We start from the raw sequence: 13896 nt of genomic DNA, 5'->3' as shown, positions 1-13896 counted from the left end.
TTTTACTGCCAGCCAAAAGTTCAAATTCTACTGCCAGCATAAGAATCAAATTATACTCGTTTCATTTGACCAAACTCGGTAATGGTTAAGCAGATAAAGTCCAGCGGAACCGAACAAACTCTTGAATAAAACAGTGTCACCGGGCCAACCTGAACAAAGAGCTTGGTGCACTTGATGTCGATGATAAGAGGCACTGAGTAGTCAATGGCCATTCGCCTGGTGCGATAGCCTTTGGTGACAAAGGACGACAGCCTCCTGCCACCACTGTTCCTCCCGGACAGGTTGATGACCAGGTCAAAGTGGTTCTCCGCCAGGTAGTTCATGATGCTGCGCTGCTTCTCCTTGGTGGGACAATCGCTCTCCTCCTCCTCAAAGGGCCAGTCCACTGCTGTCACCTGGAGACAAAAGGGAGTACAATGGAAGAAAAACATTGATTAACTACTTAACTTCAATTCTATATACTTCAAATCTCTTTGGTGAGAATAAAATATCTACAAGATCAAAGCCTAAGCTTGTAAATCTGCAATTTTCGCTGAATGTTCGCCTATTATGACCCAGAATAGAGATACTAGGGTTCGTGTTGTTAAAAGACAATTATGCCTATGTCAAGTTGTGGTGCCAAGCTGATTTTTCCCATATATTTTGTTGCTTTGACTCCATGTTTGCTGTAGCCGATTAGCTTCCAACTAGCTGCACCGTTTGGCGTCTTAAAGTGCTAGCAGAAATAATGTTCATAATAGGCAATATATTTTTACACCTTTATGTGGAAATGGTGAAACAAGTTGGAAAAGGTCAAACGTCACTTAGCTTAGACATGCATTAGAACAGCCATACATTTGAGCAGCCATACCTTGACTCCATGTTCAGTGTAGAAGTCAGCCGTACCCAGGCTAGCATACAGGTCATATCCCAGGCTTTCCAGAGCCTGTACTGTAGGCAGCAGCTCACTTTTATTCTACAAAACACACACAGGAAGTACATTTGAACAATGCTGATTGATTGCACAAGAATATGCTGTACTATACTATAGGCCCGATTCACTAAGCTGGTCGTAAATAACATGTAAATAAAGTGACTAAAGGGTGTATTTTCTAATTTTTTGTCTGACAGTCAGAGGCACGTGCTCGTGGAGATCATTTGCATTCTTCCACGCCCCATTTAAGATCATAAAAGGCAACCGCGAATATGTAACGTCAGATGAAAAACGTCATCACGCTGCAAAATGGACAGATCTACAAGCTTACAACGTAAATCTTGTAAATCAGTGCAAGCAAGTCCCTCACGCGATTAAACGTTTATAAAGTAAATAGCCGCCTCTCACGTGTGATGAGAATAAGAAGTTTGTTAACAAAGTTTAACTTCACGACCAAAGGCTAATAAAACTGGACATTATATAAGCCCTTTCTACTGAACAATCGCTCGCTCAGTCACCTTAGCCGAGGAAAAAGGATGATACTGGAATATCTGATCATTTTGATCAGAGCTTTATTGATTACTGAGGCGATGGACAAACCATCCACTACATCGGAAATGGAGAAATGGACACAGCTTTCATCCATAATGTATCCCCATCAAGGTAAGAATGCTTCATGTGACGAGGTCAAATCAATATTATAAATGAATAGCGCGATATTGTAGTTGGCATGAAAGCCCAATTGCAAAAACGACAAACACGCCGGTTGAATTTGCATAATGTCTATATGCATCCAAGCAATAGATCGTTGACATATTTTTTCTTTTTTATGTGTTGACAAATGTTGGGCACATAAATATTTTATTTGAGGTTTGGCACTATTGTAATTGTTTTTTCACGAATAATAAGGCATTCTAAAGACATACGCAATACTTTGATCCCATGTAAGTCAGCCTCCGAGCAGACTTGAGAAAGAGCGGACCTCCCGCAAAATTCACAGACAGAAAAAGATGAATGAATCAGACGTGGGAAGTTGCGTAAATTCCTTAACGTTCAAAATATGGGCGTAAACAGCTTAGTTAATCGGGGCCCTGTATGTCTCTCAAACGTTCCAGAATATTTAAGAGCTAAACCAGCAGTTCTCAACTGGTTCAAGTACAATGTTAACAATTTCTTGTGTGCTTAGCAGTCCCCTGTCTGTCACCATGGTTATTCGTGTCCTGGTACCTTGTAGCTGCCGATGCTAAGCAGGATATTCTTCTTTGGGATCTTGAAGCCTGTAGAGAGCATGGCTTTGAGATAGGCCTCATAGCGGTTCTCCCCGAAGCAGGCCACCTCTCCCGTGCTGGTCATCTCCACCCCCAGCACCACGTCAGCCCCCGCCAGCCGAGAGAAGGAGAACTGGGGCACCTGGTGGAGAAGGAGAAATGCTTAATATACAGGGTTTGTAAGTGATTACAATTAAATGCGTTAAGATAGAACAGGACCTGTTAAGTAAACAAGATGTGTTCAGGTCCGTCTGCAGATCTTGCAAAACAGTGCAATGTGGGTCACTGTCTCGAATTGTACTGTAGATTGTAAAATGCCATAAGAAGTCCGGGAGTTGTTAGAAGGGTAAGTGCTACCCAATTTATCAGGGCTAATTGTATCCGTATAGTTATCCGTATAGACCCTCACGGGTCCATTTGGCTCCATTTGTACACTCTCAGAATTAAATTAACACTGGAGGATTTTACAGTGCATCAAATGGGGGGTCTATGGTGTAAAGCATATCAGACTGGTCTTCGAAATGAAAAAGGTTGAGAACCACTGTATTAGACTGATCCACAAACGGATGAAAAGACAGACCATGAACTCAAGTCTGCTTACCTTGACGCCAACGATGCCCTTTCCTCTCATGAAGCCTATAGGCTCCACCTCCTCCCCCATGATGACCTGCGTAGCCAGGGCAACCATATCCACACCCAGCGTCTTGGAGATGAATGGGAAGGAGCGCGAGACACGCACGTTACACTCAATCACCTTCAGCTGGTCGTCCTGAGGAGGGAAAAAAAATAAAACTCTTAACTATAGGGACAAGTGCAGACAAAGAAACACCATTAGCTGAATTGCCCCAAAAATCGAACATTACAAATTGAAATAGGCAGCTTTTTTCCACATCGCTCCCCATTCCCGTCGCTTTCATACTTTGGCGATGAGCTGCAGGTTGAAAGGACCGGTGACTTGCAGTTCCTGACCAATGGCATGGACGATCAACTTGATCCGCTCCATTGTCTTCTGGTTCAGGTCCTGGGGCGGTGTGACCAGGGTGGCATCCCCAGAGTGAACGCCAGCGTTCTCCACATGCTCAGACACTGCGATGGCCATCACCACTCCATCGGATGCCACCGCGTCCACGTCTATCTCCTGGCAAATGGTAAATATGGGCAAACAAACATAACCATGTTATAATACACATAACAGCAGAATACTGAGTATAGACAATGAAATGCTTTATTACACGGCTTCGTGGAATGCTCTATTTGAATTGGTCATAAACTTGCATGTCTGCACCAGTGTCACAAGAGTCTAGCCTGGAAGCCAGACTGATTCCCTCCGTTTATCAGACTTTCTTTCCCCCCCACTTCGCTTCTCAGTCTGGCAGTCTCCAGAACAACTCTCTGTTTCCTTACTGTATGTCACCTGTTAAGTAGGCACGTCATTGCGGATAGTGCTCAACGAATCACAGTAAGAAGTGGCTTGAATTTTACATTGGAAGGCTCCGATACGCCCCGTCCACAGACCATTTCATTGGAAGGCTCTGGTCCCGCGCCGCCCACAGACCAATCAGTGCCCCTTGCACATACAGTAGGGAGCTTACCAGACAGAGTGCAACAACAAAAAAAGTCTGCTGAATGGAGCGAATCAGTCTGGATTCCAGGCTACCAATTCCCTGTACATGGCCATCAAAATGATTCTGATCACCTTGAATGTAAGTTTGTGTATCTCCATGTGAGTGTGTGTCGTTTCTCTAACCTTAGCTTCCTGTATGAACTTGGATATGACCACCGGGTGTTCTTTGGACACAGCCACGGCACTGCTGAGGTATTTCTCCAGGTCGCTGTCGGTGTAAGCTACGTTCATGGCCGCTCCACTCAGTACGTAGGATGGACGTACCAGGCACGGGTAACCCACTGTCTCACAGAACTTCATGGCAGACTGGGGAGGGAGGCAGAGGGTGAGAAATGTAGAACAGCAGGAGCATAAGAAAAACATGTGCCTCTAACAAATCAGAAAAGTTGTTGATTGTTGATTTATGTGATTTCATGTATTTAAGACCAATGCAGCATTGTTAGAAAGATTGTCTATTTACTTTTGACCATCAGATCATTGAGTTATAAGGTGGCTGAGTTATCACCATATGAACCCCACGATTAATTCACACATCTGGGATTCTTTAATTATGTTGTATGCGCAAGTTGACTAGTGTGGTGACGGTCTGTCTCCTTCAGCTAAAAGGAACAAGTGATCACCTATAAGTACAGAGCTGATGCACAAAAACGATGTTGTCAATTCACGGAAGAAAAATTCTGGCATTTCCTGGTTGTATAGTGTGTTGCGCTGCTATTTTGTGACATCATACATGCAGCGGCGGGAGCCGTGATGCGAATGGTCTACTTTTGTGGGGACATGGGAGTACATACATACTGTATACCGTACATACTATCATCATAACTGCTTCACCAAAGTAAGGGAGATCTTAAACTTACCTCGGTGTCGGACAGCTCCTTCCAGCGGGGTTGGCTGATGCCGATGGTGTCCAGCATGCGTGAGAACTTGAACCTGTTCTCGGCATTGTCTATGAACTCAGGTGAGGTGCCCAGGATGCGGCACTGCTGCCGATGAAGGGCCATGGCGATGTTGTTGGGCAGCTGGCCTCCCATGGACAGAATCACTCCCTCTGGGTTCTCCATCTCATAAATGTCCATCACCACCTGGAAGAAGGGCAAAATATTTCTAAATGATGCACCAGAAACAGGCGATATATATATGGGTCATAATGGTTCTGAACAACTGCTTCAGCTATTGCTATTACTATAATATGCTACAGTGCAAGGCTGTGTTTTGTGAGAACATTGTCAGTCGGTAACTTACCTCAAATGAGATCTCATCAAAGTAGAGCCGGTCACACATGTCATAGTCTGTGCTGACCGTTTCTGGGTTGTAGTTCACCATGATCGTCTTGTAGCCCATCTAAAAAGGAGAATCCCAATATGAATAAGAAGACTGTGAAGAACTATAGGACTAACAGCAGCCTGTTAAATTCATGTTCAAATATGATTAAATGTGCCTACATCATGTTTAGGAAAAAAAAATTATCACCAGAAATATCTAACTACATGGAAAAGCTGCTATTAACTCATTTACTGCCAATAACGCATATATGCGTTCTATTGAATACATCACTTGCCTGCCAATAACGCATAAATGCGTTCTATTGAAACGCATTTATGCATTTATTTAAACATATTTTTTTTACATTTGACCCTAAGACCTAGGAGATATGATTTTTCGAAGATCTAGACTCCTATCCACTTCCTTGTTAACTTAAAACTTAAAAATTCTGTATCTCGGCTCCTGAGTACTTTTTGTTTTTCAATTAAAAATCTCTGGCAGCCAACAGCTAAAAATCTGAAATAACTCTGGCAGCTGGTGAGTTAAAATGTTTTAAATGTATTAAAAGTACTGACTTTGGTTAAGGCCAGAAAACCAATAACAAGAACCTGTCCTGGACATCGTAAAATTAAAAGCTTTGTTTTTAGTTTTTTAATAAGGACGCTTTAAAATAATTATCTTCACCTTCCTAAGTTCCGTGATGCAGCCGACGGCGCACCAATCAAACTCCACACTGCTGCCGATTCGATAGACACCCGAGCCAATCACCATGACATGCTGCTCCTCAAAGGCCACGTCGTGTTCTGTGCCGTGATAGGTCAGATACAGGTAGTTGGTGAAGCAAGGCCACTCGGCTGCCACCGTGTCAATCTGCTTCACCATCGGCAGGATGGACCAATCACGACGCAGCTTCCTCACTGCCAGCTCCGTACTGTGGGAGGTGAATTATAGATAATAAAAGATCAGCTGTTCAGAAATAATTAATTGTAAGTAAGTAATACCCAAATAACAACTATTTGTTTAGAACAGAATCAAATAAAACCTCATATTAGTGTTGGGCAATATATTGTGAACCTCAATTTGATGGATATTCTTTTTCAATATGGAAAGGGTAATATCCAGTTTAATTCCTAAACTACTTCAGCTCTATCGCAGCTCTAGCTTTTCACCATCTACAGCAGCACTCCTTCATTGTGTGGATAACAAGAAGTGGTGGAGACTCCACCCCTGCTACTGAGTAGTGTCAAATTGAACAAAATGGGTCCATCCAAACACACACGCACCTCTGCACAGCCATTGCTATCTGTTTGTCCGAGAAGCCCAACTGCTTGGCCTTCCTCATCACGTCTGGAGGCATGGCACTCTCATCCTGAATGGAGGGATATGGTAAACAAGACATAAGTGACCATCAATTGAAATTAACCACTCTGGAGTGATGTCCTAATTTTCCCTATTCTAAGAAGAGACAGACACACCATGTTTGCTGTAGTAGCAAAGAGTAGTTTTCTTTTTTTTTCTTTTAGCTGTTGTTGTATTTGCCATCCTCACCTGCTTGTAGGTCTCCAGCAAGCGCTCATGGTCAGTGATGTTCTTCATCTTGTGGAGGAACCAGCGGTCGATCTTGGTGAGCTCGTACAGATGGTCCACAGGGTAGCCTGCTCTGAGGGCCGCCGCCAGGACGAAGATACGCTTGTCTGTAGGTGTCTGCAGCTCCTGGGGAATGAATGACAAAACAATTGGAGCTACAAGTTCACAACTCTCTTATCATGTCACAATATCAATAGAATATCGGTGAGAATTGCGATCCAACAGCAGAGACACAATCTCAGAGAGCATCTCCCATCTCACCTCGTCGGAGACAGGTTTGATGGTGTGGTCGAAACCCACGCAGTTCTCATCCACCATCCTTAGAGCTTTCTGAAAAGCTTCCTCAAAGCTCCGTCCAATAGCCATCACCTCACCTGGATGGGATAAATGGTAAGACCACAGCAATCAACAAATAACATTATTCAACTGTGCCAAACCAACCACCACCAACTTCTCATGGTGGTGGGTGGCAACGATTCCACGTCAGGTCATAAATAACCGGGTAGTCACACACCACACGCCAACAGGATGAAATCAGTCCAAAACTTAAACAATGTACTGTATACTGAGCGCATAACCCAAAAGTCTGAGAAGCGTCTGGCTGCAGCAGTGTTCCCACGGACAAGGTTTCCAGCAGACGTGCTCATTCTGCAGCCAGACCCTATTGGAAAGTATAGCATATAGTTTGGCTGTGCACATCGCCTGGTATAGACTCATTTAAAATGATTGGTCTAAAAATATATACAACAGACCTGAGTGCTATTGTACTTCTCCCCATGATATCATCTACATTAAAGCATCAACCATCCTCACCTAGAATATTGTCTTGACTCCTATTGCCTCATCAATTCACTGATTGATCCAGAATTCCACGACAACCGGCACTTTACAACAAATTGAATAAAACCAATTAAGTCAAAAGGTGAAAAAATAAATACTGATTACAAACTTAATATACTGTATACAAAGACCTTAAATTGAGATGGAATTTCAAAATTTGGCATTTGACTTTTGTTGGACGTTATCCACTCACTCCCATTTCTGTCTTAAACCACTGCATGCTATATAATGAAGTTGCTGTGGAAATAAAGGCTATTTAAAAAAAGTCCGCTTCTAGCTGTGCCCAATTCTTACCCACGCTCTTCATGGAGCTGCCTATCTTGGTGGACACTCGGAGGAACTTGCTGAGGTCCCAGCGAGGCACCTTCACCACGCAGTAATCCAGACTGGGCTCAAAGTTAGCTGTGGTTGAGTTGGTCACAGAGTTCCTACATGAAACAACACACTTCAATGATGGAATATATGGCTACAACTATTGATTATTTTTTAGCAATTATTCGATTACATCTTCATTTAATCGAACAGAGATAATGATTTACTGTATAGTGTGTGTTTATATACGCCGCAGTCCGACGTAGATCGGCTATTTTCACAGAAGAGATTTGGTGTCGAGGGAAAACAGTAGGGCTTAGTATACACCCCTGGGGGATTCTGGTATAAGTATAAGGTTTAAGTGGTTATGTCATTCTAGAATAAAAATAATACAGAAAAAACATCCAAAAAGATAATATTTTCGCATCTTACCGCTCTAGTGACATCTCAACATGTCTTACTTACTTCAGTAAGGGCAGAGGGATCCCCAGGCTCAGTTTAGCAGCTACGTAGGCCAGTGGGTAGCCAGTGGCTTTACTGGCCAGGGCAGAGCTCCGAGACAGACGTGCGTTCACTTCAATGATGTAATACTGAGTAACGAGACAATCAGAGACATTGACATATTACAAATGTCAGTGGATGTGTTATTTTGTGTATAACAAACCCACTACATCTCAAATTTAGAGCTACACTGATACATTGGTTTAGCCAATCAATAAGCCATTATTTGACTTTCTTGATGCCATCGGTAATTACGTGTCGTATTATTTCAACTTGGCGTCCCAATTTACGGCATGTCATTTTAATTATACAATATATGATCTCAAAATTCTAACTCAAATGATATACATACAAAACAGCTGTGAACAAAAGTTCAAGTTCATAATAACACAGGTTAGAAATTCAGTGCTAGCTGTGCGTCTCTGGTCCGTACCTGTTCAGACTCGGGGTTCAGGGCATATTGGATGTTACATTCCCCCACGATGCCCAGGTGTCTGATGACTTTAATAGCAGTGTCCCTCAGCATGTTGTACTCGTAGTCGTTGAGGGTCTGACTAGGCGCCACCACAATGGACTCCCCAGTATGGATGCCCAGGGGGTCAATATTCTCCATGTTACACACCTGTGCAGGACAATAACAAATAACTTGCAGGACAATAACAAATAACTTGCTGAGCAGAATTAAATTACCTTCACCCGTTATTATACATGTCTGTCTGAGGTAAGATTTCCTCTATTCACAAAATCGCAAACATCCATTATTTCTGCACAGCCCAAATAAAATCCATTCTTGTTGACTACAAAATGAGCTCGAAGTTTAATCTAAGGAGGGGGCTAGCTACAACAACTTTTCTAGAGCAAACTGCCTCAATTTTGTTGCTACTGTAATAAACAGTTCCATAACCACCTCTTTGCAAACTCATGCAGACCTCCTCTGTCCAGTATACAGTCATATCAAAATAATTCAGTTATTGGTACTTTTTATTAACTAGCATTTACTGTGAAATATTTATACCATTAAAGCTCTTCTCTGTGTTAGCATAACATTCCACCAGTGAGAGAAGGATCACTGGGCGATATGAATTTTTATCCTGATATGAAAATGAATATGAATTCAAATCAATCAACTTTTGCCTCGATTAAGATTAATTAACAATAAAAAAATATATACAGTGAAAATAGTCGATCTAAGCGCTCCCAACGTGTGAGCTTGTAGATTTCCCATTTTCAATATTTTGTACAACAAAGTATGATCCAGGTTGATTATAAAAAAATCTATAAGAATTGTGTCGTGTCGATTCAAGGAAATAAAAATAAGAAACTGCATCTCGATTATTCATTAACCTACATGAGCAAAATTAAGTTGGTTACTGATTCTAAATATCGGTTTCGATATATTTTCCGGTAATTGTCCAGCCCTAGAAGGAACAAAAGTTCAAATGTTTTGGGCGGCTGCTCTCTGCTCCACTCACAGTCACACAGTTGTCGTAGGCGTCTCGGACCACCTCGTACTCGATCTCCTTCCAGCCCTTGAGGGATTTGTCTACCAGGACCTGGGAGGTGTGGGCGAAGGCCGAAGTCACGAGGGGGGTCAGCTCCTCGCGTGTGTAGGCGAAACCAGACCCTAGTCCACCCAGGGCGAACGCAGCACGCACCAGGACAGGGTAGCCAATACGCTCTGCTGCCGCCAATGCCTAAAGTTCAGGTTTGGGGATGATATGTAGTGAGCAGAAGGTCCTCAATTTATCGTCCCTCATCAGTACATTAACACAATTGTGTGTGTGTGTCAACCTCACCTGTTCCACGGACAGTGCTGCCTCGCTGGGAGCCACGTGCTCATTGATCTCTTCCATTTTTTCCGCAAAGACCTTCCTGTCCTCTGTCATCTCGATGGAGGCCACAGGCGTGCCCAGGACCCGCACATTGTACTTCTCCAGGACGCCCAGCTTGGTGAGCTCCACACCGCAGTTCAGGGCTGTTTGGCCACCGAACGTCAGTAGCACGCCATCCGGACGCTCGTTCTTTATCACCTGGCGGACGACAGTATCAGAACAAAGATGACGGCACATTTGTTTATGGTAGGGAAATGAAAAGCACGTGAAACCCAACAGAATCCTATCATTTATGAAATGCATTTTCAAAGATGTAAATGGCGGCTAATAGCAGTAGCCTGTTCGATGCACTGCCAGTGACATTCAGCCCGCGTTGGAACAATGCCAACAAACGATCTTTGTTTGATCATCAATCACAAGCTCCATTTGTACAGTAGAGCAGTGAATAAACATACTGTACAGAGGATTTATATAAGAGATACATTGCTGGTTCTGCGCACTCACCTGGGTGACATAGTCTGCTGTGATGGGGAGGAAGTAGACTTTGTCTGCCAGTCCTTTGGAGGTTTGGACGGTGGCGATGTTGGGGTTGATTAGAACTGTCTGGATGTTTTCCTCCTTCAGGGCCTTGATAGCCTGGACAGACAAATATAACATTAAACTATAATACTATTTCATTGTTCTGTTATTCATCATAGAAAACCCACTCACACAAATTATGATGGAACAGGTCTTGCCAACACAGTAATCTCAAAACGTAAAAGTTATGCCACTGGAGTTTCTACATAGCCCGGACGGACGGTAGAAATGCTGGTATGAACTAGAGTTTTGAAAATGAGACTTTCAGGACATACAGACACCTTTTTTCTGTGCCATTCCCGTCACTAAATCCTGTCATGCAAATCAAAGAACCTGAGGTCAACTTGGCGAACCTCATATCAGGGATAACTTAATTCTCCAACTCACCTGGGAGCCAGAGTAGTCAAACTCCCCTGCCTGACCGATGGACAGTCCTCCAGAACCCAGGATGAGCACTTTCCTCGGCCGGACAAACTCCTCAGGCTTGGGAGAACCAGGGAATGTGAGGTGTTCTGTCAGACGCTGCTTAACTGGTAGAGAACAATAGATTTATAATAGTTTTATATCTGGAATTAGGTCTATATCTCACACAAGCGCTTATATAGCACTTTTCCTATATAGCACTTTTCCAAGTACTCAAAGTTGCTTTACAGAAACAAAAAAAAACTGTAAAACTGTGATGTGACAAATAAAACTGATTCGGAATTGTCCCGCTTCATATAAGTTTTAGTCAAGTACCATACATTTCAGTAGCAACACCTCTCTTCACTACGCAATGGCAATACATATGATTTTAAATCATCACCTAAATAAATTAATAAGTTCCTGCATTCTCCAGCACTTTATTCACAATTGAACCATAGTCCTGAAATGAGAAGATTCCATCAAAAAATAAAAATAATAATATCTCCAATTTATGGAATCTCATGAGATTGCAAATGCTGCACACTTCGGTGACATGTGACCTCACCAGTTTTGCCAGTCCTGCCATCCTTGTGGTCTCTGACGGTGTCTAAGAAGACATCAAATAGGCCCACCAGGTCGGTGGGGCCGGCCATGTGCTCTGGGTGGAACTGGACGCTGGAGGGAAAACAAGTCAATCATCACCTCACATGAAATGTTCTGTAGGAGAAGCCTAAATGGATTATAGAGTACATTATTCATGTGCTCTCTTTTGAGCGATGCTCACTGGTGGCGGAAATGCATAACTCTCTAGTTCAGTCAATTCCACTATAATGATGATGTCACGGTTGTAAAATGGCCAAAATAGCCATGCTCACACCGGAAACAGCCATATCTACAAGCTCACAACACGTTGCGAGTCTTGTCGATCTGATGTTTTTGGGGTACGACACTGTCATACAGCAAAGCATAAATATTAAGCATTAGCCAGAGGAGGAGACTCGTAGCCTCGTTGTAGAGGACAGAGTGCACAGAAGACAGAAGACAGTAGTCTTGTCGAGAGAGGGAGACAGAGTGCACAGAACACTGAAGACAATGCTTCTAGACAGACAACTAGTTCCCCCGCATTCTTGTAGTTGATTATTAACATAACTGTGTGCAGGATCTGATGCCTTGTAAGTGCTAAATTTGCTGGAATCAATAATGCACAATTCCTGCAATCCCATGCTGAAATTTAGGCCCTGTTAATAGCTTATCATTTTCTGTTATAAATGGCCATTAGCATAGTGCTGTTGCAGCATGTTGTATCAGAGTCTGTTGCTTTACTGTCTGCACTGCCCTCGTTTACATCACGTTTGTACTTGTACCACAAACAAGTAAAACAGGATTATATTCACTGTGCACGTGCATGTTTTCTATCCACGGTGGATGGAAAATAAACTGGATTAAAAAAAATTGTATATAGTCATTTTTGTGTGTATACTTGCACAGTAAGAACGTGTATGTTTTACCTGAACAGGGGCTGTGTGTTGTGCACGATGCCCTCGTTGGTGTGGTCGTTGGCATTGGTGAAGAGGATGTCCCAATCAGGGGGCAGGCTCTGGGGGTTCACAGCGAAGCCGTGATTCTGACTGGTGATGTAACAACGCTCCGTCCCCTTATGAATGCAGGGTTGGTTGTGGCCACGGTTACCGTACCTGGGAATGAACCATAGACCGTAAAAGAATATGGACAAGGTTAAGCCATTGGTTTCTACAGACCGTAAATTAAGCCTATTTTTCAGCCATTTCAAATCCGTCATCTTTCTATATCCGTACATATAATGTACTGGGTATGAACATTAAAAAAGTGATTGATACATATAAGTGCATTAAGATACAGTTATGTTATTAGATATTGATTAATATGAATATAGGCAATACAGGCTAAATGTACAATCTACTGTATCACCATTATTATGCGCATATCATTTATATAAGTGTACAGAGAATCAACAGTAATGTATCAACCAATATGTGCAATAATATTTTTACTAACCATCACTGCTACCAAATTTGTTATTTGCTGAAACCAAGCTCTGATTTCTTTTTTATCATGGTTTAAAACGATTAGAAATCTGTTTTTCATCTAGGCTACCGTTGGCGTGGGTTGATTTGTGATAATAACATATACAAATACATGAATGGGAGGCTGAATATTTCTGACAATGTTGTATTCATCCTGTCATGACGACATAACCCAACCATAATAGGTGGATATATGCAGAATAAAAGAAATGGCAGGCGTTGACGATTTTGATATAGTAATTCAAATGTACATCACCATTTTGAAAAGTATACATATTTGTTGTATAGACATTTTAAAAAATACATATACAACAGTATATATATATATATATATATTATTATTTTTTCTCTTAACTGTACTCTCAATTCCTTAGTCAAAGGAGACCAATAGTAGTGTGAGAGTTCAAACAGAGAAACCCTGTGAACTGTCCTCCCCATCTGCTCCCCGTGCATCTCAGTCCCACTGTCTGTCCAGACTTACAATCTACAACATTCCAACAGGATAACAGGAGCACTCTATGCACACTTTGACCTTGAAACTCAGCGCTGACCAAGTAGCGATGCCAAGAGACTTATCGAAACAAAGGCTGGGGTCCCCGTCGACTCTTAGCAATGCTCACACCATTGTGTGTGTGTGTGTGTGTGTTATCATAACAATCATGGTCAATCTGACAACTTAGTTTGCAAGAAAGAGCCCAGACTGCAGACT

The 13896-nt window shown here is 42.5% G+C and overlaps 1 protein-coding gene across 1 annotated transcript in view; it reads right to left on the bottom strand.

The window, feature by feature from the left end:
• cad (carbamoyl-phosphate synthetase 2, aspartate transcarbamylase, and dihydroorotase) overlaps positions 1-13896 on the bottom strand; it is a 35362-nt gene that overhangs the window by 15970 nt on the left and 5496 nt on the right. The window contains exons 7-27 of the mRNA XM_080454222.1: positions 12633-12818; positions 11690-11799; positions 11107-11249; positions 10645-10776; positions 10105-10338; positions 9781-10002; positions 8742-8930; positions 8273-8397; positions 7790-7923; positions 6917-7029; positions 6617-6781; positions 6352-6437; positions 5753-5999; positions 5048-5146; positions 4663-4887; positions 3929-4111; positions 3101-3319; positions 2783-2950; positions 2141-2323; positions 851-955; positions 150-395 (exon numbers count right to left, since the gene is read on the bottom strand). Coding sequence (XP_080310348.1) covers positions 150-395; positions 851-955; positions 2141-2323; positions 2783-2950; positions 3101-3319; positions 3929-4111; positions 4663-4887; positions 5048-5146; positions 5753-5999; positions 6352-6437; positions 6617-6781; positions 6917-7029; positions 7790-7923; positions 8273-8397; positions 8742-8930; positions 9781-10002; positions 10105-10338; positions 10645-10776; positions 11107-11249; positions 11690-11799; positions 12633-12818 — 3514 coding nt within the window. The remainder of the gene's footprint in view (positions 1-149; positions 396-850; positions 956-2140; positions 2324-2782; positions 2951-3100; positions 3320-3928; positions 4112-4662; positions 4888-5047; positions 5147-5752; positions 6000-6351; positions 6438-6616; positions 6782-6916; positions 7030-7789; positions 7924-8272; positions 8398-8741; positions 8931-9780; positions 10003-10104; positions 10339-10644; positions 10777-11106; positions 11250-11689; positions 11800-12632; positions 12819-13896) is intronic.

The sequence above is a fragment of the Gymnoscopelus braueri genome (assembly GCF_963280865.1).
Source record: "Gymnoscopelus braueri genome assembly, chromosome: 16".
Taxonomy (NCBI): Eukaryota; Metazoa; Chordata; class Actinopteri; order Myctophiformes; family Myctophidae; genus Gymnoscopelus; species Gymnoscopelus braueri.
Note: the sequence above shows the minus strand (reverse complement) of the source record. Positions and strands in the feature narration are given on the sequence as shown.